The following is a 12,248-nucleotide window of genomic DNA, read 5'->3' as shown; positions in this document are numbered from 1 at the left end:
TTTTAGGACTTCTCTGGTGCCCACGAGTTTGAACTTCCCAAATGCAGTTTAAATGCAGCTTCAGGTGATCCCAAATGCAGTTGTAATGATCCCAGCCGAGGAAGAAGTGTCTTATCTAGCGAAATGACTGGATATTTAAAAAAAAAAAAAAAGAATTTATATACTTTTTAACCTCAAACGCTCATCTTGTCTTGCTCTGCCTGAACTCAGTTATTTCCGGTTCAAGATAGTTATGTTGAAAAAAAAAATCTCATTTTCTCCCTCAACTTCAAAATCATCCTATTAAGAGTGTTTGATCTTCTTTGCATGTTCACTTTGAACACTTTGAAAGAAAGACATGAACATCTTGGATGACAAGGGGGTGTGGGGGGGGTTACATTATTTGTACATTTTTGTTCTGGAAGTGAATTTTTTGCTGATTCAGAACAATTTGATACACAATTTATTTAATTTAATGCATTCAAAATAACGTTTGTAACTGTATCACTCCGGTTGCGGTACTTCTCACAGCGAGTGTCATGGCGGATGCCATGACGCCATTTTTAAAAATATTACTGTTTTATTATTATATGTTACTGTTTGGCACTCATGAACCTGTCGAGAGAAGCCTAATTTTTGCAAGATTATCTGGAATTTCTGGTGTCTCTATAGTGTTTAAACATGAGATGTAATTTGTTTTGGGTAAATCTAACGGGCAGTCTTTGGTCTCGTTAATCTATTATTTGTTCCAAAGCAAATAGTTTTGGCAAAATCTCATGTTTATTTAAATTCAATGCTGCCTGTGTACTTTTGACTGAATTGCCCAGCAACCTTTATGAAAACTGGTGTTGTTTATTAAGTATTATTATTATTATTATTATTATTCAATAAATTATTATAAATTATATATATATATATATATATATATATATATATATAATAGTAGTATTTAATAATAGTGTTTAGTATTGATAAACGCTGCATGTGTTCGTGATGATGATTTTAGAGACATTGTTTGGCCATTAGATGGCAACAAGAGACTGTTTTTACAAGACAGCAGTAAAGACTTTTAGATTGAGAAATGAACGCTGTTACAAACAGAAATTATTTTTACTTTCAACAGCAGCGTGACGCAGCTAACAAATGCACTGAGCAGTGCTGTCATCAGAAATCATCCTTAGCATATGAAAGTGCTGCTCGTGTGATATTGCTTATATATATATACGGTTATTCGGATATACGTAATCACAGCATGCTGATATACAGCCATATGGCATGGCTACGTGTGTGATGGGTTGGGCGATGTCGACCAATTTGGCATCGTACGATGTCTAATGTGAAACATCGCGATGGACGATGGCATCGTCGCCGGGGGGCGGGGGTGAGGGATGGTTGTTGTTAAATAATTAATTCATAACGAATTAATTAATTGTAGCCCACCGTTTCCACCAGTGCTTAATTTGAGACGGATCCTGCTGGATCCTGTTCCGGAAAATGTCAGATTTTGGATTTTTGCGTTGCGGTATTTGTTTTTAAAGATCCGGCATTAACAAGTGCATTAGATCGTGACGGTGCGTGCGTGCATACGAGACAGAGCAAGCGCGGGTTTATGTAGATGTATTTGGAGGATATATGTTGGTCCTTAACATATTTTCGACCAATCAGCTTTTTTAAGTTCGAAATCGCTCTCATTGATTGCTTACTGCTTAACCCACTCTCTCCAAATGCATTTAATGAGCAGCGGAATGTTTAAAGAGAAAGTGTAATATCAGAAATAATACCAAATCAAGCGAAATATTGTTATGTATTAACATTATAAACACTATAAACATGGCTATAAGTTAGTTACCCTGACTTCAAAATGAATCATTTAAATGTAACGGTATTCAGAACAGAACAGGAATGAAACAAAATATATAAAGTTAAGAAACCAAAACAAAGCGACACTAAAAATACCAGGCGTTGGGCTCACGTAACTCTGTAATTCGGCACAAATCCAAGTGTTTCCATATTCCCAATGTATTTGAATGATAAACTGTTATTTATAATGTATACTAGGCTTTGTACTGTACGTTCGTATTTCGATGGAAAAAAATGTATTCTCTTGTTTTTGTTTTTTTTGTTCCAAGCTCTGTTCGTTATGGTAAAACCATGAAAAAGGCATATTTGGTGTAGTTTATTTAATCTAATTTAATAAAAATTATTTAGATTTTTTTCTGCTGTTTTTGTATGCGTGTAATTCGTTTGGAGTTCACTGTAATTTGTATTGTGATCGCTAACAACTTCCTTGTTATTATTTCCTCATAATAATAATAATAATAAAATAAGTAAATATGCGGAAATTTAAAGCATGCATTTCATTTGGCTATATAGTGTGATTAAGTGTGTTTTTCGCAGCGGGGGCGGGGCGGAGTTTCGCGATGCTGGCTCAGCATTGTGATGTCTATCGGCCATTGGTGATGGACGATGGCATCGTCTATCGACCCAACCCTAGTGTGTGATATTGCGCTTGTACAACAGTTTGACGGCATAAGTGTATAACAACAGAGAATAACAATAGAGTGTCTTTAAAAACCCTCTTTTGTGCAGAAGTACATCCTTTCGCCACAGATTTAAATAGCAGTTTGACAGTTTAATAACCTCCATTACTAATTTGAAGACATCACTTTAAAACTTGTAGCTAATTATTTATTGAATAATATTAAATAAACAACAAGAACAGCCATCATAAAAGTTGCTAGGAAATTCAATCAAAAGTACAAAGGCAGCGCTCTGATATACAGCACTAAATATACATAAAATATAATGTGATGAAATGTTGTCCTCAGCCAAAACTATCTGCTCTGGAACAAATAATAGTTTAATGAGACCAAAATAATAGATTAATGAGACCAAAGTCTGCCTGTTAGATTTACCCAAAATGAATTATATCTCATGTTTAACCTCTATAGAGACATTAGAACCAGCTGAAAATTCCAGAAGATCTGGTTGAGGTGAGGCTGCTCTCAGTGGGTTAATGTGCGCTGAATGGCCGCTGACGCTCTGGAGCTCACATCTCCGAATACGTCAACACAAATCTTAAAAAAACAGACATTATACTGCATATTTGAACTATAAGCAAGAACATTCTTGCCTGAAAACCTCTTAAAACTACATTCCATGACTTTTATTTTTTAAATTATATTTGGGCGTCCGCTGTGACACTCACTGTGAGAAAATGTTTGGAGTGCTGTTATCACTAGAATATCGCACTCCTCCGAGCCAATCAGATTCGAGGACCACAGCTTTAGTGACAATCTGTCTTATATGTTATGGGACAGATTAGGGCTGGGCGATATGGCAAAAATGTAATCTCGATAATTTTTTCCCATATGGAACGATGACGATATATATTTCGATATAAGCTGTTAATGTTGCCAGCTTTAAAATAGTATCCCAACAATGACTAAAGCCACAAAAATTAAAGGATTCATTAAATTACATTTTTAAGTATAGTTTATTAACAAAAGCAGATTACAGATTTGGCCTTAACTTAAAATAAATTAATAATAATAATAAAATAAATGAAAAAAATAAATAAAAGTTGTGACAGAGTATGGTAAATGAGAGTAAATGTACAAAATGTAAACATAAAATTATTGTAAAAACATAATTTGTAACACATTTATTTATTTATTTATTATTTATTATTATAAACACAATTGTTTATTTTCTCTATTATAGGTTGAGCTATTTAAATTAGAGGCAACCACTGCATTTTGAAACAATCTACAGTATAAATATCAAAAAATTACGACACAGCTCTTTCTTAATCGTATTAAGTGCAGACAATTCAGCCATAATCAAAGTAGGCTACTCTCTCATTATTCAAAGTGCAAATAGAGACGGAATATTTCAAGCATGATACAGAGCTATAGACATACACAACCTATTATAGTCTACATTCTGATAACAGCCTAGATATGTCATGTAGCCTAATTTGCGCGCATTGCGGAGTCACTCTCTAAACAAAGGGGATTAAAATTGCTTTTGAATGCGCGTGCGTTTTTTGCTTTCGGTTTCAGTTTTAACAATCGCGCCAAACTCTCAGCTGAGCTGAGAGTCACTTTTCAGATATTCAAACCACTTACGGAATTCGTGTTACCTTTTTTTTGTCGACAACTTCAACATCTTTGGATAATAACTCGAGGTTAGTTTCTCTTTCGTCGCTGCTTCCACTCTCTCTTTTTTTGTCGTCCTGGTGTAGGGTTGCTTGGCAAAGTGCTGTAGGAAATGAACTTTGTACTTTGACGTGCACACGCACGCTGCACGCTGATTGGCCGCTGTCGCATATTTCTGCTGTGTGATTGGCTCTTAGATTAATCCATATCGAGGAAAAAATGTCTAGAGCTTATCATCGTTATTAACATAAATTTTATCGCGATTCGATATGATATCGTTTATTGGCCCAGCCCTAGGACAGATATTACCTATGGTTGCTTCTGGCGCTTATTATATAACAGATTATGATATAAGACTTTGGTCTAGAAAACATCTAACAGGTTTGTTTAACAACATCTTACTCTTTCTCTCTTTTCTGTAGTGCCTCGTCTCCTCCTCATCACCTTTTCACATCAGAGCAGGGCTGTGCCCTAAAAGGTTAGTAGACCTCAGGTCTGTTTAGAAAATTCATTACCTGCTCACGTTTTACACACCATTATCAGACGTATCATCAGACATTGAAGCCTATCACTCATCTCAACTCTTTTTGTTCCACTCACCCCGTACTTGCTGCTTCTACACGCTGCACATAGATGCCATCTCTTTCCTGTATTTGGTAACCTTGACAACCAAGGCACTGGTACTTTGAAATTAGAGAGCGACTGTTTCGCTCCTGGGTGGAAGTGACTCATTCACTTAAACACACACACACACACACACACACACACACACACACACACACACACACACACATCACATAGTCAATACTTGTGTGCATCAAACATTTCTTTCTCTTTACAGAATGTGATTTTGATGCTGCCACTGCCATGATGCTGTTAAAGTCTGCCTCTGAGCAGAACATTGACTCATGTAAGAAAACACCATCACATACACCAACACCTCATTTTTGCCCTTTTATTTTGTTGGTTTCTTTTTTTATTCATGTTTTACATCAGGTTTATTTTAGTCAAGACATGCATCTAGGTACTTGTTCATATAATCATAGCAATCATGCATATGTCTATATTGGCTGTTCTGTAAATGGCTTTAATCAGGGATCCATTTAAAATTGATTTATAATGTTACAAATATTTGTATTGACTTCCTCTTCTACTGTTTTGTTTCTATTTTTTTACATTTATAGTAACAAATCAAATATGTTCAAATTCAGTAAATTACATTTTAAAATTTATTTAAATAGAAAATAGCCATTTTAAATGGAAAAATATTTCACAATTAAAGGTGGGTGATTTACCAGTAGACACGATTACCTGGTAGAAATTTGTCGCCCGGTAGAGATTTTGGACTAATGTCTCTATTGCGGTTACACGCTCGTTTACACGCGTTTTTAAGCATTGTGGTTTGCAACCAGTGTTGTTTTCGTCAACGATGACGATGACGAAATCATTTCGTTGACGCCACTTTTTTTTCATGACGATAACGAGACAATGACGAGATAAAAATGGCTCGTTGATGACTAAAACATGACGAGACGTGTGTCAGTTTTCGTTGACGAGACGAGAATAGACGAAAATGTTAGTGGGTGGTCCGTCAGACGTTTAAAATGCATGACATTTCCGCTTATTGTGCATGCCAATTAAAACTTAAAAAGTATCTGACGCTATGGCAAGCCGTTTTAGCATTAAATACTCTTTGCTATACTAGTATGGCAAGCCGTTTTAGCATTCCATCCTTGTTTGTCTTTTATGTTCTAAAACATTCCTTCATTATTTTAATTATTGGTGAAAATAGTCGATCCAGAAGCTCACATTGTGTTGAACTATAGATCTGCTATTTTCAGAACTTACAAGTGACACTACCCGACAGCAAAATACTTACTGACCTACATTAATTTGTTAAAAGACTACTTTTTTCCCTTTTTTTGACTAAAACTAGACTAAAACCTTTTTGACTTTTCGTCGACTAAAATTGGACTAAAACTATCACATATAGAAGTGACTAAAATTTGACTAAAACTAAGAAGCATTTTAGTCCAAAAGACTAAGACTAAGACTAAATCTAAGATGGTTGTCAAAAACAACACTGTTTGCAACAAGTTATTTTAAACCTTGAAGCGCAGTCAGCAGCAAAATAACTCTTTTGCTATATGCGCGTTCTGTCTGAGAAACGGTTTCTGAGCGCTGTTAAAGAGGCGTGCACATGTGAAGGCGGTGTTCATAGAGTGTGGGAGTATTGAACACTTATTTTTTGCCACTTTACTGGCATTGAATGGTTAAATACACACACATAGAAGTGTCAAAATGCCCGTCTTTGCAAGTATCCTCGTGAACACAGTAATTTAGGTCTTAAGTGAAAGCAAACTGCTGAGATATTAAACACATGTGTAACAGTATATTGGATCTGTGCAGCTCTTAAAGTGACAGCAGTCTGATATTCCTGCTGTTTGTTATTCATGTTAATCAAACAACAAAAGAAGAGACAGTTTCTCACTGCTCTTGACTAAATCACTTTTGTAACTTTAATAAGAAGAAATGTTTAATTTACACAGTAAAGAATATGCAGTGTTTTTACATTTCTTATTTGTTCTACTTTAGTTTTTTTTCTATTGCTTGTAATTAGTTTATTATTTAATCTGTTTTAAAGACTGTTTACTACTACTTTTACTACATTTTGATATCATAAGGACCATATTTGAAGCAAAAATAACTATTTCGTATTAAACTACCAGTCAAAAGTTTTTGAACAGTATGATTTTAAATGTTTTTTTTTTAAGAAGTCTCTTCTGCTCACTAAGCCTGCATTTATTTGATCCAAGAAGAGCAAAAACAGTAAAATGTTGAAATATTTTTACTATTTAAAATGACTGTTTTCAATTTAAATGTTTTTTAAATGTCATTTATTCCTGTGATTTCAAAGCTGAATTTTAGTGTCATTACTCCAGTCACATGATCCTTCAGAAATCATTCAAATATTCTGATTTGCCACTAAAAAATAAAATAGAATAGAAAAAGTATTCATTTCTATAATTTCTTTCTCCCCTCCACCCAAAAAGATACTGACTTCAAGCCTTTTGAATGATATAGTGTATAATGTTACAAAAGCTTTTTATTTCAGATAAATGCTGGTCTTTGGATCTTTCTATTCACCAAAGAATCCTGAAATGCAGAGGCGGACCGCAGTAGTGAAGTATTTTTAATTTAATCAAGTAAATTTAAAAAGTATCTGTAGTTTATCAGAGTGTTTTTCTTTAGAAAACTTTACTTGACTACATTCCAAAGCATAACTTCATAATTTTTAATGCACTATATTTCCTAAATAAAAGTTGTTTGTTTAACCTTTAATACTTAAGAACATTAAAAATGTAGTACTTTCTTGTACTCAGGTAAATGTTTGAATTACTTTTACTTGAGTAAAAGTAAGAAAGTAAAAGATTTCTGATGTAGTTAAGTATTACATTATATTTAATATGAAACAATGTAGTAAAAAGTACAATATTATGCTTTGGAATGTTGTGAAGTAAAGTCTTTTAAAGAAAAACTGATAAAGTACAGACACTTGAAAAGTACTTTTACAGCAGACTACAAATACTTCTCTACTGTTCGCCTCTGGTGAAATGTAACTAAAAATGTGCATGTAACCTAAAATGTACTCAACTGTTTTAAATATTGATAATAATAATATAAAATGTTTCTTAAACAGCAAATCAGCATATTAAAATGATTTCTGAAGGATCATGTGACACTGAAGACTGGAGTAATAATGCTTAAAATTCAGCTTTGAAATAACAGGAATAAACTACATTTTAAAATATATTCAAATAGAAAACATTTAAAATAGTAAAAATATTTAAACATTTTACTGTTTTTGCTGTACTTTGGATAAAATAAATGCAGGCTTTGTGAGCAAAAGAGACTTCTTTAAAAAAACAATCAAAATCTTACTGTTTGATAGTGTTGGGTCGAGTCCACCTAAGTCGAGTCCGAGTCGAGTCCGAGTCGAGTCCGAGTCCAAATGGGGCGAGTCCGAGTCCAACTAAACACTACTGTTTTTCAGTATCTTAACCTTGTTTTAACCTTTACAACTAGAATAAGGCAATGACAATTTAAATATAAAAAAGCAAACCGCTATTGCATATTGCAATTTGGATTTTTGATTTCACACCATCTCATAATTAGTGTCCTGCTCAACAAACTTTAAAGTCATGTAACAGAAGTTATAACTTATGTATTGTGACATATTTCAGAGTGAAACAGCTTTTAGAATGTGAAAAATTCTAGGACAGGACTTGACTTTATTTGCTGTTATATAGTCAATGTATAAATTCAACGGGGTGGGTAGGAAGATTAGTGAATGAGACCTGAGGAGCAGAAAATTCACCTCTTATCTCTGATTTTGGGTTTTATATGACGAATGGTAAGACCTTAGACGGGGTAGATGGCATTTAGATTTTTTTTCTTGGATGAAAATGAGGCTGTGAAAATGAGTTTTTAAGTAGCAGTCTATGGAGGCCATGGAATAAAAGAGTAAAAAATAAATAAATTTGAGTTTATATTTCAAAATTCTGACTTTATTTTCACAATTCCGAGATTATATCTCACAATTTTGATAAGAAATGACATTCTCCCTTTCCCCCTCAGCTCAAAATCATGAGTTTAAATCCCACACTTCTGACATTTTTCCCCTCAGAAAACTCTGAGTTAATTTGAGTAATAAAGTCCAAAATACAAACAACATATAAAAAAAAAAATCAGATTTGTGAGATAAAATAGGCAAATTTAATATGACGCCGTCTGCTGCAGCAGGTTTACTGTCGCTTTAAGACCGGATGCACAGATCATACATTGTGACACATCTGTATTTCTCCCAACTGTTTAAATTCACTCAAGACGAAACCGACTGCATTTGCATTAATGTTTTCCAAAACGGTGCATTTTGACATAACTTTTCATGTAAGTGTGTAGCAATAACATGCAAAGAAAAACTTTATTCAGCATTTGCACGCTGACTGAGAGGCGCTTTCGGTGAGCACGCTTTGGGTGTTTGTGTATGCATTGCAAAGAAACCAGCAGGCTTTCAAGTTCTGGCAAGACTTTTAAACATGTGCGAATACTGAATGTCACTTTCGTAATAATGCATCGAGTCAGTAAAATTTCTGTCAACTGTCCCTGGACTCGGCAATTATTCCCAAGTCCGAAAAGCTTGAGTCCGAGTCAAAATGCATCCGAGTCCGTGACAAGTCTGAGTCCGCTAAAAATTGAACTCGAGACCGGACTCAAGTCCGAGTACAAGTCCGAGTACCCCAACTCTACTGTTTGAATTGGTAGTGTATATCGTTACCGTGAAATAAAAAAAAGATTCTGGTCGTATTGCCCACCTCTAAATTCAAATAATTGCAGCCTTGATGAGCGATTTTGGTCATACAGTTATTCATAATAGTCACTTCTTATGATTTCTCAGACCCCGATGACCAAGAAGGACCCATAGATCTCTCCCGAAGGGACTTGGTGGTTGTGAGTCGAGATCCAAAGCAGGATCACAACTACAGCAGCACCCCTGTCCCGCCCTGTCCACGCCAGATGCCTCTTTCACAGCCAGTCAACTTCAGCCTGGCTCTGCACCATGATCAGGAAAGAGGAGGCCGGTCCCGATGGCCACGCAGCCCGCTGCAGAGTCCACTTTTAGCAAAGAGGAGTAGAAGAGATTCTCGTCCAGACGTGGACGAGGAGCTCAAGGAGGCGGCCGGCTCACTTCTACACCTGGCCGGTATTCGCACCAGTTTAGTCGCCTCAAGACGCAAAAGCAGGAAACTCAGTAGGAAATGAACCCAATTCTGGAACTCCATCCCGTGGCCTGCCCAACCTCACTCTTCTGGTTTGGTGTATCTTCCGTCTTGTTTGTAAATGTTGGGGTGTTTTCTTTCCTTTTGGTCTTTTTAAACTGGGATCACATCCGGTCCACTCATCAAACATGGCAATACAAACACAGGAGAGAAAAGCCATACTGACATGCTTTATATACAGAAAAAGAAACCAATTCCCACATCATTTGAGTTTAATTGTAAGAGAGTTTGAAGACGTAAAAAAAAAAAAAAGATAAGAGACACTGTTAAAAAAAAAATCTTCAAGATTTGCATGCTTCCACCTCTAAATCAACACAAACTTATTTATATGGAAAATGAATGCATGGATTTTACAAGCTCCCAAGACCTCTCACGCTTCTTAACTATGAAGAGGAAAAAAAAGCTTAAAAAAAAAGAAGAAATTTGAAAGTGCCATTGATTTTTGGATCATAATATAAACATGATACAAAAGACGAAATGCAATAATTAGTTGACCTAAATACCTGTAGCTATTTTATTTTTGTACTGCTGGTTTATATCTTGTGTGGTGGTGACGGCATGCCCCTGGGAGCCTTTTGCTGGTGCAGTTATGATGTCAAAGCCATGTGACTCCTCCCTGCGTCCTGATTGGATCAGTTTTGCATCCCCATTCTGACCACTATGACTGGAGAACAGCTTGAAGGAAACCATTTTCGTTGCATGCACATCAGCCTCAGTGTTTCTCAGACGCTAGCGATCTGTATAATCAGGTGTTGTGCTATTCCACATGCATTGACTTGATTAAATCATTGCCCATGCGCATTCTGCTTGCTTTTGGAGCGGCCAATCAAAACAAGAACCTCTTTACCTCTGCTATAAGATTCAAACCACTCTCTCCCTTTTCCTCCTCCTTGACTTTTTGTTGGCGTGAGTGTCACTTCTCCCTAAATCAGGCCTTTCTTGGTTTAAGCTGTGTGACGAAGCCTCCAGTAGGGGGAGCTCTGTGAAACAACACTCTCCATTGCTGCTTTTGAGCTGGTGCTGTCCTGCTCCAGACCTCCAGAGAGTTCCCAGGGCTTCAGAAGAAACCAGAGACAATGTGAACTGCACAATAAATGCGCCTGCAAGCAGAGACAAAGACATTCTCCCATCACTGCAGCTCACGGATGGTGCTGATCACAGGACGTGAGAGTGGACAGTGTATTTGAAGAGCTTGATGGTGATGGGAGAGCCAACTGGATGTGAACTGAGAACTGTGCCACTAAGAACTCTCTGGACTCCCGGCCATGTTTAACCCAGTTTTTTTGAGACCCCTTTGAGATCGCCAAAGTTGCTGCTCACGAAATTTGCCTGGCTGTGTGTTCCCAATACATTAGTTTGTTTGTTTCTGATTGGGTTTTTAAGTGTTTGTTTGAGGCTACATTAGGATTTTATATACCCAAGCATGTGAAATTGTGAGCGATGACTGCCACTTGCCCCTTTTACACTGGCAAACCAGAAGTTTCTGTTCGAGTCGATTACTTTAAAACTGCCTATCCTTGTGAAGCTCTTTGCCTGTCACTTTAACCATGGCTGCCAATTCGTCCCCTCCTAGCTGTACATAGTGCTAATACAAAATGCAAGTATTAATGCAGGGAGGGGAGCCAAGCAGTAGTTTTAGAATTTGAGGCCAATTCTGAAAACAGCTGCCTATTAATTATTATATTACTATTATTATTATTGTTAATATAATTAAGATAAGGTCCACTAACTGAACTGAGTTGCCACTTCCCCATCAGTTTTGTCATGTTCTTCTGCCGTACATGTGGCAGTCTGAACCTGATTTTTGATTTTGTAAGCTAACCTCTGTTAATAAAAGGTTTATAAAGTTTATTTTTGCCAAAGATATGCAATTGTTGCATTATATATGGTATTAAAGAATAAAAGAGTTTTTTCTTTTACTGACTTAGTGGTGTTGTTCACTATATTGTAAGTCAATTAGAGCATAAAGCCACTTTTTCACCATCTCTGACAAACAACAGACATGAAGTCAATCATTTTCAGTGGAGATATGTACTGGAGTACTGTTTATGTCTATATGCATAATTTTCAAATCAAATTTGAGCTTTGGTTGCATTTAACATTTTAACTTTTACTTAAAATGATTTAAATAAACCTATTTTTGTGTTAAAATGAACCCTTTTAAGTATCTAAATGAGAACTATCAATATTTTTAGACTAAAACATTCTTTAAACATTATGTTCAGAATTCATACATTTATTATTCAATTATTTTACTGTGGTAAATATG

At 35.8% G+C, this 12,248-nt stretch overlaps 1 protein-coding gene across 2 annotated transcripts in view; it reads left to right on the top strand.

The window, feature by feature from the left end:
* The window catches only part of foxn2b (forkhead box N2b), a 38,085-nt gene extending 26,187 nt beyond the window's left edge, over positions 1-11,898 (top strand). The window contains exons 4-6 of one of the 2 annotated variants that reach the window (XM_073828281.1): positions 4,562-4,617; positions 4,981-5,049; positions 9,598-11,898. In XM_073828281.1, the coding sequence (XP_073684382.1) occupies positions 4,562-4,617; positions 4,981-5,049; positions 9,598-9,962 (490 nt within the window). In that variant the 3' untranslated portion in view covers positions 9,963-11,898. The remainder of the gene's footprint in view (positions 1-4,561; positions 4,618-4,980; positions 5,050-9,597) is intronic. The other variant, XM_073828282.1, reaches the window with a different exon arrangement.
* The last annotated feature ends 350 nt before the right edge of the window (positions 11,899-12,248 follow it).

This window comes from Garra rufa, chromosome 22 (genome assembly GCF_049309525.1).
Source record: "Garra rufa chromosome 22, GarRuf1.0, whole genome shotgun sequence".
In the NCBI taxonomy this organism is placed as follows: Eukaryota; Metazoa; Chordata; class Actinopteri; order Cypriniformes; family Cyprinidae; genus Garra; species Garra rufa.
Note: the sequence above shows the minus strand (reverse complement) of the source record. Positions and strands in the feature narration are given on the sequence as shown.